We start from the raw sequence: 12,405 nt of genomic DNA, 5'->3' as shown, positions 1-12,405 counted from the left end.
ATTGGGTTCCCATTGGGTTCGAAGTTGGTTCCCAGTTGGTTCCCATTGGGTTCCCAGTTGGTACCCATAGGGTTCCCATTGGGTTCGAAGTTTGTTCCCAGTTGGTTCCCATTGGGTTCCCATTGGGTTCGAAGTTGGTTCCCAGTGGGTTCCCAGTTGGTTCCCAGTGGATTCTTGCTTTGGGTTCTGTGTCCGTAAGTCTGGCTGTGTTCATTCTGCTTAATGGAGAAACTTTTGTAAATATAATTTATTATTTTGACCTAATGCTCATGTGACTATGTAAAGGTTAAAGGTCCTCCAATCGGAGTCACACAGGAAGTTCAGACTGGTAAAGCTTAAACAGAGATCTGACGTGTTAGTGATGCTGGGTGCTGCAGTGGAAACTGAGGGAACCTGTTAGATCAGGTGGATGACCTGAGGGACCTGGAGCACCAGGTGCTCCAGGTGCGTCGGGCTCCAGTTTACATTCTGAAAGTGGAAGCAACAGAAAAAAAACACATTTGAAACATCCAGTTCATGATTTGCCTTAGCTTCCATATCCTAAATGTCTGAAGCCTGAATCCTTTCTGTTTACACAGCCACACCTGTACCTGCTCTTCTCTGGTTTCTAAAGGCCGGTTCCTGGAACCATCAAAGTTGAGTAGATTTTTACGTCCTCCGACTCTTCAGAGGCCATTAGAACCCCTGACATGTTGTTTGAGGCTTCAGTCTGTAGAGATAAACATGGCCGCTGCTATGATGAGCAAGAAAAATCCCCAAAGCAAGTTCTCCATGTTCTTGTGGTTGTGGTTGTCACAGCGCCACCTGCTGACTTAACATTCCTGGTTTTTGATGTTAGCAGACTCCCTCTTCTTCCAGTGACTGTGCTAAGCTATGCTAACACATCAGAACAGGACAGGTTTTTGCTTTAGGTTCTGGATTTCTGACTCTCTGATTGGTTGTTTGGCAGCCGCCATTTGTTGTTAGCGTGTGTTTAGCATGTGGAGCGGTGAGGATGGAAGGAAATGGCCACCAGGTCTTTCGGCACCTGCTAGCATATTTGTTTCAGTTGATCTGCTTTGTTCCGTTTCTGTCAGTGTGACTGAAGACTTCCTGTTAGCAGAGTTCTAACCGGTTCTCAATGGATCCCACTGGTTTGGGATAAATTTGATCAGTTCTAAATCAGTCTCATTAGTTTGACTGACGTCTACCAGTTCTCACTGGTTTTGACCAATTTGAACTGGTTGTAATTGGTTTGACTGGTGCTAGCATTTTTAAGTAGTTCTCATAAATCTTCACTTGTTTTCTCCAGTTTTAACTGCTTGTAGCTGGTTCTCACAGGATTTTCTTTACTGTTCTCAACTAGTTCTTACAGGTTTGGATCAATTTCAACCAGTTGTAACTGGTTCTGACTGGTTCTCCAAGAATTTCACTATTTCTTGCCATTTTTAATCGCTTCCAACTGGTTTTTTGTACTGTTTCTAACTAGTTCTTGCAGGTTGTGACCAACTCAAACCGGTAGTAGCTGGTTCTGACTGGTGTTACAACTTTAACTGGTTCCAACTGGTTCTTGCAGGTTTTCACCAGTTCTTGTCAGTTTTAGTCGTCTAGCAGTAAAAATTCTAGCTGGTTCTTACCAGTTTTGACCAGTTTATACCGGTTGTAACTGGTTCTAGCTGGTTGTAACTGGTTCTTATAGGTTTTCACTCATTCTTTGGCTTTGATTGCTGTAGGTTTTGATGATTTCTCTTTACTGGTAGCTACTGATTTGACTGGCCCAGATTGTTTTTGACACATTGTTCTAGTCTAATCAATGTTTAATTAAAAATCCTGACAAATTTGGACAACTAGCCAAGTATCCCTAGCTAGGCCTTGGTTAACCTGTTAGAACTGGTCAGAACTGGTATAGGATAATTTCTCACACTTAGTTATATTTGACTAATTGGTTACAGCCAGTCTTAACTGGTTATGGATGTTTAGAACATGGTTATGGTGAGAGTAAAAGCAGTTACAACCAGGTATGTCCTGTTAAAACCAGTTCTAACTGGTTACATCGAGGTATTTCCAGTTGGTTTCAGTCGAAGCTCGGTTCACTTTATTTTCAGTCAATAATCCCCCCCACCCATCTGTTCTGTTCATTTCCTGACAAGTTGCCGTGGTAACGACCAGGGGGGTTTTGCATGTCCATGTTACCATGGCAATCACACCTGTCTGGATCCCTGTTACCATGACAACAACAGCAGCTATATTTGCTGCCTTTATTTTATACCAAGCTTATGTTGTCTTGCTGAATTTTAAATGTCTTGTTATTGTCACATTGATTGATTGATTGATTGATTGATTGATTGATTGATTGATTGATGGTTTTTGGTTAGTGGCCGGCCACTGCCTTCCATGCTGTCGCTGCCTATTTCCCATCATGCACCTCTGTAAAATAAAGTAAATGAGGTTGTAATGAAAAAATAAAAGTGATGAAATGGCTTAACGGGTTTCTGTTGTCTGCTCTTCCTGGGAGAAGCGACGGCGCCACCTGGCGGCGTCACGCTTTCCTTCTGAGGTAAAACTGAAGTCACCAGGAATCTCTTCCTGTTTCCAGGAACAGATTTAATTGTTCAGGTCATTTAAAAAGACGATTTCCTATGAAGTCTGCAGCTGAAAGCTACTCCAGCAGGTGTTCGCCTCTCCACCAGTTTACTCTAAATTACAGCAGCAACTGTTTGAGTCAGTCGCGGGAACGTTCTCCTCCTGATGATCCAGATGTTTTTCACGGGTCCTGAACGCAGAACGTTCTGCTCTAATTGAACTCTTTTATGTTTTACTGATTTACAGATCAAAAATCAGCGGCTCTTATTCTCAGAGTCAGCTGTGTGATGACGTCACAACGTTCACCTTAGCTTTGTTTGGACTCTCCTGATTGAGCAGAGCGTGATCGGGCTCTATTGAGCCAATCAAGGCTGAGGAGGATGACGTTACCTGGGAATTCCCCCTCACAAACTCTCCCTTACCCGCCTCCACCCCAACACCACCACCACCTCTCCACCTCCTTTCGTAACATCTTAGACAAAAACAAACAACATGGCGGTCTGTGAGCTTCAGTGATTGGCTGTCAGGAAACTCCTGCGCTGTTCTGTTGGCTATTGGCAGAGAAAGAAGAAGCTGATTGGTTGAACAGAGCTCAGTGCCGGCCATTGAGCCCGCCCCTTGAAACATAGAAACACAACAACTAGAAAAAAGATTCAGATTTGATACAAAAATATTTTTTTGGTAAAATCAAATGAAATCTCAGGTAATGTTGCATAAGTCAAAATAGCAATATATTTATTTTTGAACACATTTTTATAATGACAATCAAATATAAAAGTCAACATTGTGTTTCTTGGGTAAATGTTCATTTTATAAATCAGATTTATTTCTGATTTTTCTTTCCTGTAAAGATTGAACTTGAATGATAAAAATAAGAACAGCTAAATTTGCATAAAGCGATAAAGTGAATAAAATACGATATGAAAACAGATTTGCCCTTTTATTTATTTATTTAGTTTAGTTTTTTATTTGGCTCATTTATCTGGCATTTATTTCTTATCCAGATGGTTGTTTGAAAGCTTTTGTTTCTGTTAATTATGTTTATTTATTTGTACAGTTAGTGAAAACACGAGATTTAAAATATTAAACCAATAATATTTAAACATTTTAACATTTTAAATGCATAAATTTATTTTTAAAGAAAACTATGTTTAATAACTGCTAAAAGGTTATTTTTCAAAATATAGTTTGACAAACGATCCTCATCAGAAGGCATATTTTCTGAATATGACTAATAATAACAGTAGTACTACTTGTATTTATTTAGGGGAAATATTTTAGGTGTAACAACTGAAGTCCAACAAATAAAAGAAGCAGAGTTTCTAGATCAGCAGATGGTGCCTGTCTGATCTGTGTGTTTTAGCTCTGTGTGGTTCGGTGTCAGACTTCATCACCAGATTTCCTCCTCATCCTCTGCCTCTGCTCCCCGCAGTGAGTCTCCCCGCTGCCTCCTTCTGTCTCCCCGGCTGCAGCTCCTCATTTCATCGCGGCGCCCGCAGCAACATCTCGCCCCTCTCTGCGTCTCTCTGAAGAAATGTCAGACCTCGGCTCGGATCAGGTCCGCACCGGAGAGCAGAACTGGAGCCGAACCGAGCCGAACCAACAGGAGGCCTCGGTTCCTCAGCCGCACACCGTGTTCGTGATCCTGGACTCAGCTGAAACTCTCAACTTGGTCCAGTAAGTCTGGAAGCGTTTTCCGTTATCCGTTACCGGACTCCGGCCAGAAAACTGTCAGTTTTGAGGCGATCGGAGTTATGGATAAAATATCTGCTTTATTTAAGCAAACTGAGACCTTGGTTCAGACCAACGGTCGGTTCGGATGAATTCGGCTCAGTAATAATCGTGATTTCTGTTGGAATATTATTGGCATAGATCCGTGAAACGATCTCAAAGGAGGAAAACTAAAGTTAGAGTTGAGGCTTAAATGTGGTGATTTTTGAATGGAGTTTGGTCTGATCAAGCTGGAGACAAGCGGCAGTTAAGTTAATATTTGTTAGAGTGGAATGCTGAATCTGCACTCTGATGAAGATGATGATGGCAGGTTATTGTTGTTGTGTTCTATTTTACCTTTGACCCCTGAACCTTCTGTGATGACTCATCAGTCAGGAATCTCCTCCTTCCTGGTTCCTCCTCCTCTTCAGACTGAGGGAAGCCAGCCTTCCTCTGCTCTCACGCTGCTTTGACTCCACCTCAGCTGCTGTTGGATCCATGAATCTGTTTGTCCTCACTGGGATTCAGACCTGGATCAGATCAGTTCTGGGAAACTGCTCTGTACCTTGTTTTGGGTACAGCTGGATTTTGTTGGGAGAAGGTGAAGTTGTGATGAGTCACAGCTGCTCTGCAGGCCTGGATCTGTTCAGACACATAAAGCTTCGTGGGAACAGAAAGCAAAAGTAGATGAAGATTTAGATAAACGGGTAACTGTAGCTGAGAAACACCTGAGCGGGACAGTAAAGTTTATTTATATAAAACAATTCAGCAACATGGCAGTTCAGAGAGCTTTCCATCACAAAAACATAATATTGAAACAAGCAATAAAAATCTAACACCATCATCAAAATCAACATCAAATATGTTGATCAGTCTTCCAGAGTTTATCAGTTGACAAACTCTAATCAGGTGGTTCTTAACCTTTATTTAAAGAAACTCAGTGTTTCAACTGCTTTGCAGTTTTCTGGAGGTTTAGTTCAGATTTGTGGTTCACAGAAGCGGAATGCTGCTTCTCCATGTTTGGTTCTGATTCTGGGGATGCAGAGCAGACCAAACACATAACCAGAACCAGAAGACCTGAGAGGTGTGGAAGGCTACACCAACAGCAGCAGATCTTTAATGTATTATGGTTCAGTGCTTTATAAACTACCAGCAGTAGTTTAAAGTCTGTTCTCTCAGTGAAGGACTCTAGAACTGAGTCATGTAGAACTTGGTGATGTAGAACTGGGTGGTATGCTCTATCTTCCTGGTTTTAGTCAGAACTCCAGCAGCAGCGTTCTGAATCAGCTGCAGCTGGACCATTGATTTGTTAGTCAGGCCTGTGAAGACACTGCTGCAGCAATCAATGCAACTAAAGATAAACACATGAATCTTTCTGGGACATTTGTTCTTTAATCCTGGAAATGTTCTTCAAGTGATAGAAGGCCGACTTTGTAACTGTCTTTATGTGGCTCTGAAAGTTCAGTTCCGAGTCCATCACTACAGATTTCGGGCATGGTCTCTATTTTCTAACTGTAATAACTGACTGACATCTCAAATCAGATGTGGGTGTAGCAAGAAAAACAGAATTAAAAATAATTTTAATCAGTAACTCGTATTTTTTTCATATGTAAAATCTGCTAACATGTTCCCCTTGTACCAACATGTCCCTGCTCTCAGACCGTCCCTGTTTTCCTAAAGCATCCCCCTGTTGTAAATACAAAATTATTCAGAAATTCCAGTTTTCCTGTGAATAGTCAGTAACACGTCCTCATTGAGCAGAGATGACCCCATAAACCTGACCGGTTGCCATAGGACCCACAACAGCGTAAAAACCAGAACACCTTTGTACTCAGGAAATGGTTAAACCAGACAGCTGCCAGATGTCCCTCTTCTTTTCTGTAGTCCAGTTCTCCGTCTGCAGGACATCTCATGAGATGATGAAGCTAACTCTGTCAGCTCATTGGTCGATTGAGTCCTGACTCTGATTGGTTCTGATTGGTTGATTTTTTGTGTGTTGAAGGATGGAGTCTGGGATTGTGGCCGACATCGAGGTCGACAGTTTGATTCCCACAGACAGTGACATCTTCTACCAGATCAAGAGCCAGCCAATCAGCATCAGGTGAGTCACCTTACAGGTTAAATCGTCCAAGTCCCGACCACCTCCTGGCCAGGTTCAGACTACTTCCTGGAAAGCCAGTGTAGTGGTTTCCATGACAACTTCATTATAGCTCTCCTTTCAGTTCCTCTGCAGCATCCCCCTCTTCGTCATCTTCATCGTCTCTTCCGTCAGTGATGTCATCCCGGTGAGCACCTGTTTTTTTTCTGGTACCTGTTATTCTCTGAGTGTCCTGCAGGGGGCGTTGACAGGTCACCTGCTGCTCTGCTCCTGCAGGGTTCTGATGCGTCAGGGGCTGATGCGGCAGCAGGCGCTGGAGGAGCAGCAGAAGGAGGCGCAGCAGCAGAAGGAGGCGCAGCGCTGCAGCGACTCCTCCTCTCCCATCAGCCTGGCTAACTCCGCCCCCTGCACACCTGCCCAGGTTCCCGTGGAGGTGCTGAAGGTACAGTCCGGCCCAGCAGGGAAACCCAGCTGCCGAGGTCGGCGCTGATGACCCTGTGTTTCCTACAGGTGCAGACTCACCTGGAGAACCCCACCAGGTACCACATCCAGCAGGCCCAGAGGCAGCAGGTCCGCCAGTACCTGTCCAATACCATGACAACCAATCAGCAGCCAGCGCTGCAGCCAAGCCCCCCCGCCCAGCAGGACTCTGGTGCCACGCTGTCCGATGAGAGCAGCCCAAAGCAGGAGGTAACGACCAGAACCGGGCCGGCAGCAGCAGGTTTGCAGTTGGACCTGTGACGGCCAGCAGCCGGACAGGAAGCAGCGTCAGCTCCAACAGGAAGCAGCGTCAGCTCCAACTGCTTCCTGTCTGGCTGCAGCTGCTGAGTCGGCGCCTTCAGAGGATCTGAGTCAGGCCGCAGGAAGCCAGGAAAACCACTTCCTGTTGTAGATGGAGCTGCTGCTGCTGCCGCACTTATCCATCCATCCATCCATCCATCCTCCAGCTCTCTTCCTGATATCTTCTTCTTCTTCTTTAGATGGAGGAAACAGTCATTGATGACATCATCAGTCTGGAGTCGAGTCTAAACGAGGATCTTCTAACTCTGATCGACTCCGGCCTGCAGCTCACCAACACGGTACGCAGTCATCACACCTGCAGCCTGAGTGCAACAAAGGGGCGTGGCCACCAATCCCAGGGGCGTGGCCACCTGTTAGGATGTAATCCAATTGATTTCTGTCACATGATGTTCTGCTTAATCAGAACCTTCTGGATCAGTCCGACCGCTCAGTGATTTGTTTTAACTCTGACAGCGTGAAGGGGGCGGGGCTTATGTCCTGTTCTGCAGCCAGCCAGCAGGGGGCAGACTGACTGCTCCGTGTTTCTGAGGACCAATAGTCTGCAGCCGCTGACTCAGTCTCACTTCAGCTTTCCGCACTTCCCCCTCTCAGTGGGCGGAGCCTCACTGTGTGTGTGTGTGTGTGTGTGTGTGTGTGTGTGTGTGTGTGTGTGTGTCAGGGAGATAATGAAGTTGTGGGAGTTTTCTGTTCTTCTTAAAGGATGTGTTTCCCCATTTTTCAACAGTTGTCTGAACAGAAAGAGGAAGAGCAGCAGCTCACTGTGTGTGTGTGTCGTTACTGTGTGTGTGTGTGTTAGGGTGTGTGTGAGAGAGTGGAGAACATGAGGATTTTGGTGTTGCTGCCGGATCATGAGAAGAGGAGGATTAAATCAGAGGTAAAAGTTGCAGTTGTCTTGTTTTCAGAGCTTCAGATGCTGCAGGTCCAGACGGTTCTCCAGAACCTCCAGGATGTTCTCTGGGTTTTCCAGGAGGTTTTCCAGGTTTTCCAGGCCTGGTTTAGCCGGGTATCCGCGGCTCTCTGGGTTTTCCTGCTGATCTTGGAGGTTTTGTGCTGCTAGTTTTCAAAAATGCTTCAGTCAGCAGAACCTCCGTCTGTCAGAGGTTTCCTTTAAAAACAAACTGGTTCTGGCAGAAAACAGACCTGGAGGACTCAGGCTGATTCTCATCCAGCCAGAAGGTGACCAGTAAAACCAGTGGAACCAGTTCACAGGTCAGAGTCCCAGTAGAACCAGTGGTGCTGAGACCCATTTGGATTGAGCCAGGACCGATAGATGGTCCTGAGTGGAACCAGGAGGATCCTGTAGGTGAAACAGTTCCCCCTGGTGGCAGAAGCAGGAACTGGGATTAGATCAGTAACCAGTTGATCCAATTCTCTCCAAACAGGAGCGTCGGCTGTGGAACCGTTAGCTTCTTTTGGATCAAACTAGTTCTGGGACTCGATTCAAATCCAGATCATTTCATGGTTTGTAATGAAGAAAAAATGTCATATCAACAAAATCATCAACATTTTCGATTCAATAACTGTTTTTGCGGCTACATTATTGACTAACTAACCATCTGATCTCAACAACAGAAATATTAATGATTTTTAATCTTCGGGTTCTTCAACAATCAGATTGGAGCAATAAATTCATCTGATCATTCATGGAGACGCTTTAGAAATGTGGACTGTGGGTGCTGATGTTAGCATTAGCTGCTGCACTTTAGCATTGAGATGCTATTTTAGCCTAGCATTGCTTCATAAGGCTAACTGCTTTTAGCACAACTTGAACACAGCAACAGCTTTTTCCAGCCTCCAACCAGATCATTTAGAAGCAGGAATGAACAGAGAGAAGACGTTTCATTGCTGCTGTGAGCAGATGTACGTCAGATTTACAACCGTACCAGAAACAAACAATTGCAAAGGTTCCATTGTGTCAAAATGAATGAGTTAAAACGGGTCAAAGCTTTGACCCGAGTTGGTCGGCTGAGTCGGAACCAACTGGTCGTCCAGGTGTTGGTTTACCTGCAGCAGGGCGTGCTTCTCACCATCCACTGATTGGCCCATTGCAGCTGCCGGCAGCCGGGAACATGCTGGACGTCTACGGAGGGATGTCCACGCCCACCATCGCCGTTAGCAACAGCTGCCCGGCCGACCTGCATGCCGTCAAGCGGGAGCTAACAGGTAAATGTGACAAATGTGACCCAGACCCGGTCCGGTCCGATCTGCATTAGAGCCCTGCTGTGTTCCTGCTGCTCAGCTCTGACCGATCCTCCTCTCCTTCTCCTTCTTCTTCTTGTCGCTGTAGATGTGGAGACCAAAGCTCTGATGAAGGAGCGGCAGAAGAAGGACAACCACAACCTGAGTGAGTAGTGCTTCACCTCTCAGCCAATCACAGCTCAGGACTTCCTGTTGGAACAGGAAGAGGCGGTTCAGTCGACACAGATTCTGATTCCACATCAGAGGAACACGTCTGGACTGATTTCATGTGAAAACCAAAACTTTTTATCCAGACTTAAACTTGTCTGACCTTTATGTTTCAGTCGAAAGGAGGCGTCGCTTCAACATCAACGACCGCATCAAGGAGCTCGGAGCACTGATCCCCAAGTCCTCTGACCCGTCAGTATTCATGCTAACCATGCTACGCTAACAGCTATTGGCACCACTAATGGCCTTAACGAGGCACGCTCTGTGATTGGCTGTTCAGGGAAACCAGGTGGAACAAAGGCACCATCCTGAAGGCGTCGGTGGATTACATCCGCAAACTGCAGAAAGAGCAGCAGAGAGCCAGAGAGATGGAGGAGAGGCAGCGCAGGCTGGAGAGCACCAACCGCTCGCTGCTGCTGCGCATACAGGTGAGGGGGCGGAGCCTGTTACTTAAAGGGGCGTGTCCTGTCCTGTGTTTGCTGAAGTGATTTGTGTTTTGTGACAGGAGTTGGAGCTCCAGGCTCGCCTTCATGGCGTCTCCTCTTCCTCCGTCTCTGTGGACCCCCAGACGCTCCTGTCCCCGCTGCTGCCCAACCCGTCGCTGAGCTTCATGGACCTGGACGAGTCCCACCAAGCGTCTGCCGTCTTCTCCACGGACCTGGTGGCGGAGTTGGGGGCGGGGCTGAGCGGCCTGGGGGCGGGGCTTCTGATGGAGGAGGACGGGGGCGGGGCTGTGATGTCCGACCCGCTGCTGTCCTGTGGCGCCTCGAAGACCAGCAGCCGGCGGAGCAGTTTCAGCATGGATGAGGACCTTTGATGATGTCACCACAGGCTGGTCTCTGATTGGCTGAGGGGGCCGGGTCAAATTTATCAAAGAAATGGATAGAACAATTTATAATCTGTGATGTCCAACATATTCAGATTACAAAACACAGACGACGTAACCATGGTAACCACTTCATGCTAATCGCTGTGAGTCATCGCTGTGTAACCATGGTGACGTTTTTCTCACAGTGTTGCCATGGTAACCTTTACGTTCACCTTAAAACGGAACAACACCAGAGCTGACTGGTGGTTAAATAGCAAGCTGTCATCTGATTGGCTGATTTCAGCAGGTCGGTGGGTTCGGCAGGTGAGCCCTCAGGTATGTTGCTCACCTGCTTGTACAAAGCTGTAAATTCACAGAAATCTATAATCAGAGTGCTGGAAAGATTTTATGGAGATTTTATGTATAAGAAGAGAAATTTTTCTGGTCCAGATTGTTTACTTCCTGTTTGTGTCCGTGTTTCAATGTCCTGCTGGAGACAAAGTTCAGGACCTACAGAAGGGAAACCAGGGACCGGTACCTGGACCCTGTGGTTCCGGACCGGCAGATACTCCAGAGTTGACTCACTGCGATGCTAGCAGCTTTTAAGAAAGCTCATGTACTAGTGCTAGTTTTGTTGATGTCCTGCATTGAGGGAAAGCTACCTGACCCATTTGTCAGGAGTTCTTAAAGGTTCATAGGTCAGTTCGTCTCCTGCAGACAGTCTGGGTCAACTGGACTTGATAAAGCTCTATACAAGTACAAATCATCTATTATGAATTTATTTTGGACTGTTTTTTACTCTGGAGGTCTAAGTGTTTCTGATTCTGACCTTATCTGGCAGTGGATAAAGATGCACTAACATGATCAAGACATGCTAACATGATGATGACATGCTAACATGATCATGACATGCTAATACAATGATGACATGCTAACATCACGACATTCTAACAAAATGATGACATGCTATCGTGATCATGACATGCTAAGATCTAGCTGGAGTGCCAGTTGAGCTGTGCCGTGATGATTCTCTTACATTTTAATCAAGCATTAAATAGAAACGTTTTGATATTTCTGAACATTTGAGCAGTTTCCAAACTCTCATAATTTTGGCTTTAGCTGTTAGCTCAGAGTGCTAACTAGTGTTACGCCCTTAACCAAGGGAAATTGATGGAAGTTTGGGACATTCTCTGCTGTTGTTCATGTTTCTAATCTCAGCCACTGAAAATGAAGCTGACTGCAATCATCTCTGCTGTTAGCTGTGTGTTAGCATCATTGCCGGTCATCATCGGGATTACCTGGAATAAGTCACAAAGGGAAATCTGTTTCTCGGGTCCTTCATGCTGTTTTCATTTATGTTAATGATGTTTACATGTAGTCTGTTTATAATCTTAGCTAAGATTGTGTTTTTTAAAATTATTAAATTTCACACTCTGTTATCTTTCATATAGAATAAATATTCAAACAGAAAAGTGAGTGCTTTTGTCTCCATGTACAATAGATGGGCTTTTTCTCAAAACAATATTAGAATCACAGATATATTATTAATATTTGTCTCAGCACCAGCATGATGAGGAAAACATCTCAAAACAGACAATATAGACTCATGTGAACCAATCAGACTGACTGTCTGCTTTCACACTTTTATTGTTGACTGACACAACAAACAAAAGTTCAAAAATAGCTGAAGGAAGAAAATTCAGGAAACAGATGTGTTCAGAGAATATGGAGTCTGTTTTCAATAGAAAAAAAATACATTTTATTTGATAATTTAACATAAAATTGGAAAATTAAATCTCTGCAAATAATGTGGCAGAAATCAAATTTCAAAAGACAAACATTTCAATATAAACGCAACAGATATTTTGACTACAATGGAGATGCTGCCATCTGTGGGATTCCATAAGTATTACACAAGTGTGACGTCAGTTCAAATTAGGTTTCATAAATATTTATTGTAGTCATTCATAAAAACAGATACCTACTGAGAAAGAAGATAGGATTTAAATGGTTTAACAAA

General features: G+C 44.8%; 1 protein-coding gene across 2 annotated transcripts; it reads left to right on the top strand.

Annotated features, from left to right (window-relative positions):
• The first annotated feature begins 3,914 nt into the window (after positions 1-3,914).
• On the top strand, positions 3,915-11,857 carry tfe3a (transcription factor binding to IGHM enhancer 3a). 2 transcript variants are annotated; one of them, XM_028010847.1, is made up of 11 exons: positions 3,915-4,239; positions 6,275-6,373; positions 6,483-6,557; positions 6,647-6,812; positions 6,881-7,060; positions 7,351-7,449; positions 9,223-9,334; positions 9,459-9,515; positions 9,694-9,769; positions 9,858-10,005; positions 10,083-11,857. In XM_028010847.1, the coding sequence occupies exons 1-11, from the start codon at positions 4,097-4,099 to the stop codon at positions 10,392-10,394; spliced, it is 1,467 nt and encodes a 488-aa protein (XP_027866648.1). In that variant the 5' UTR covers positions 3,915-4,096; the 3' UTR covers positions 10,395-11,857. The 2 variants fall into 2 exon arrangements, with proteins under 2 accessions (XP_027866648.1, XP_027866649.1); XM_028010848.1 differs by having other exon boundaries at positions 3,919-4,239; positions 6,495-6,557.
• The last annotated feature ends 548 nt before the right edge of the window (positions 11,858-12,405 follow it).

Source organism: Xiphophorus couchianus, chromosome 24 (assembly GCF_001444195.1).
Source record: "Xiphophorus couchianus chromosome 24, X_couchianus-1.0, whole genome shotgun sequence".
Taxonomy (NCBI): Eukaryota; Metazoa; Chordata; class Actinopteri; order Cyprinodontiformes; family Poeciliidae; genus Xiphophorus; species Xiphophorus couchianus.
Note: the sequence above shows the minus strand (reverse complement) of the source record. Positions and strands in the feature narration are given on the sequence as shown.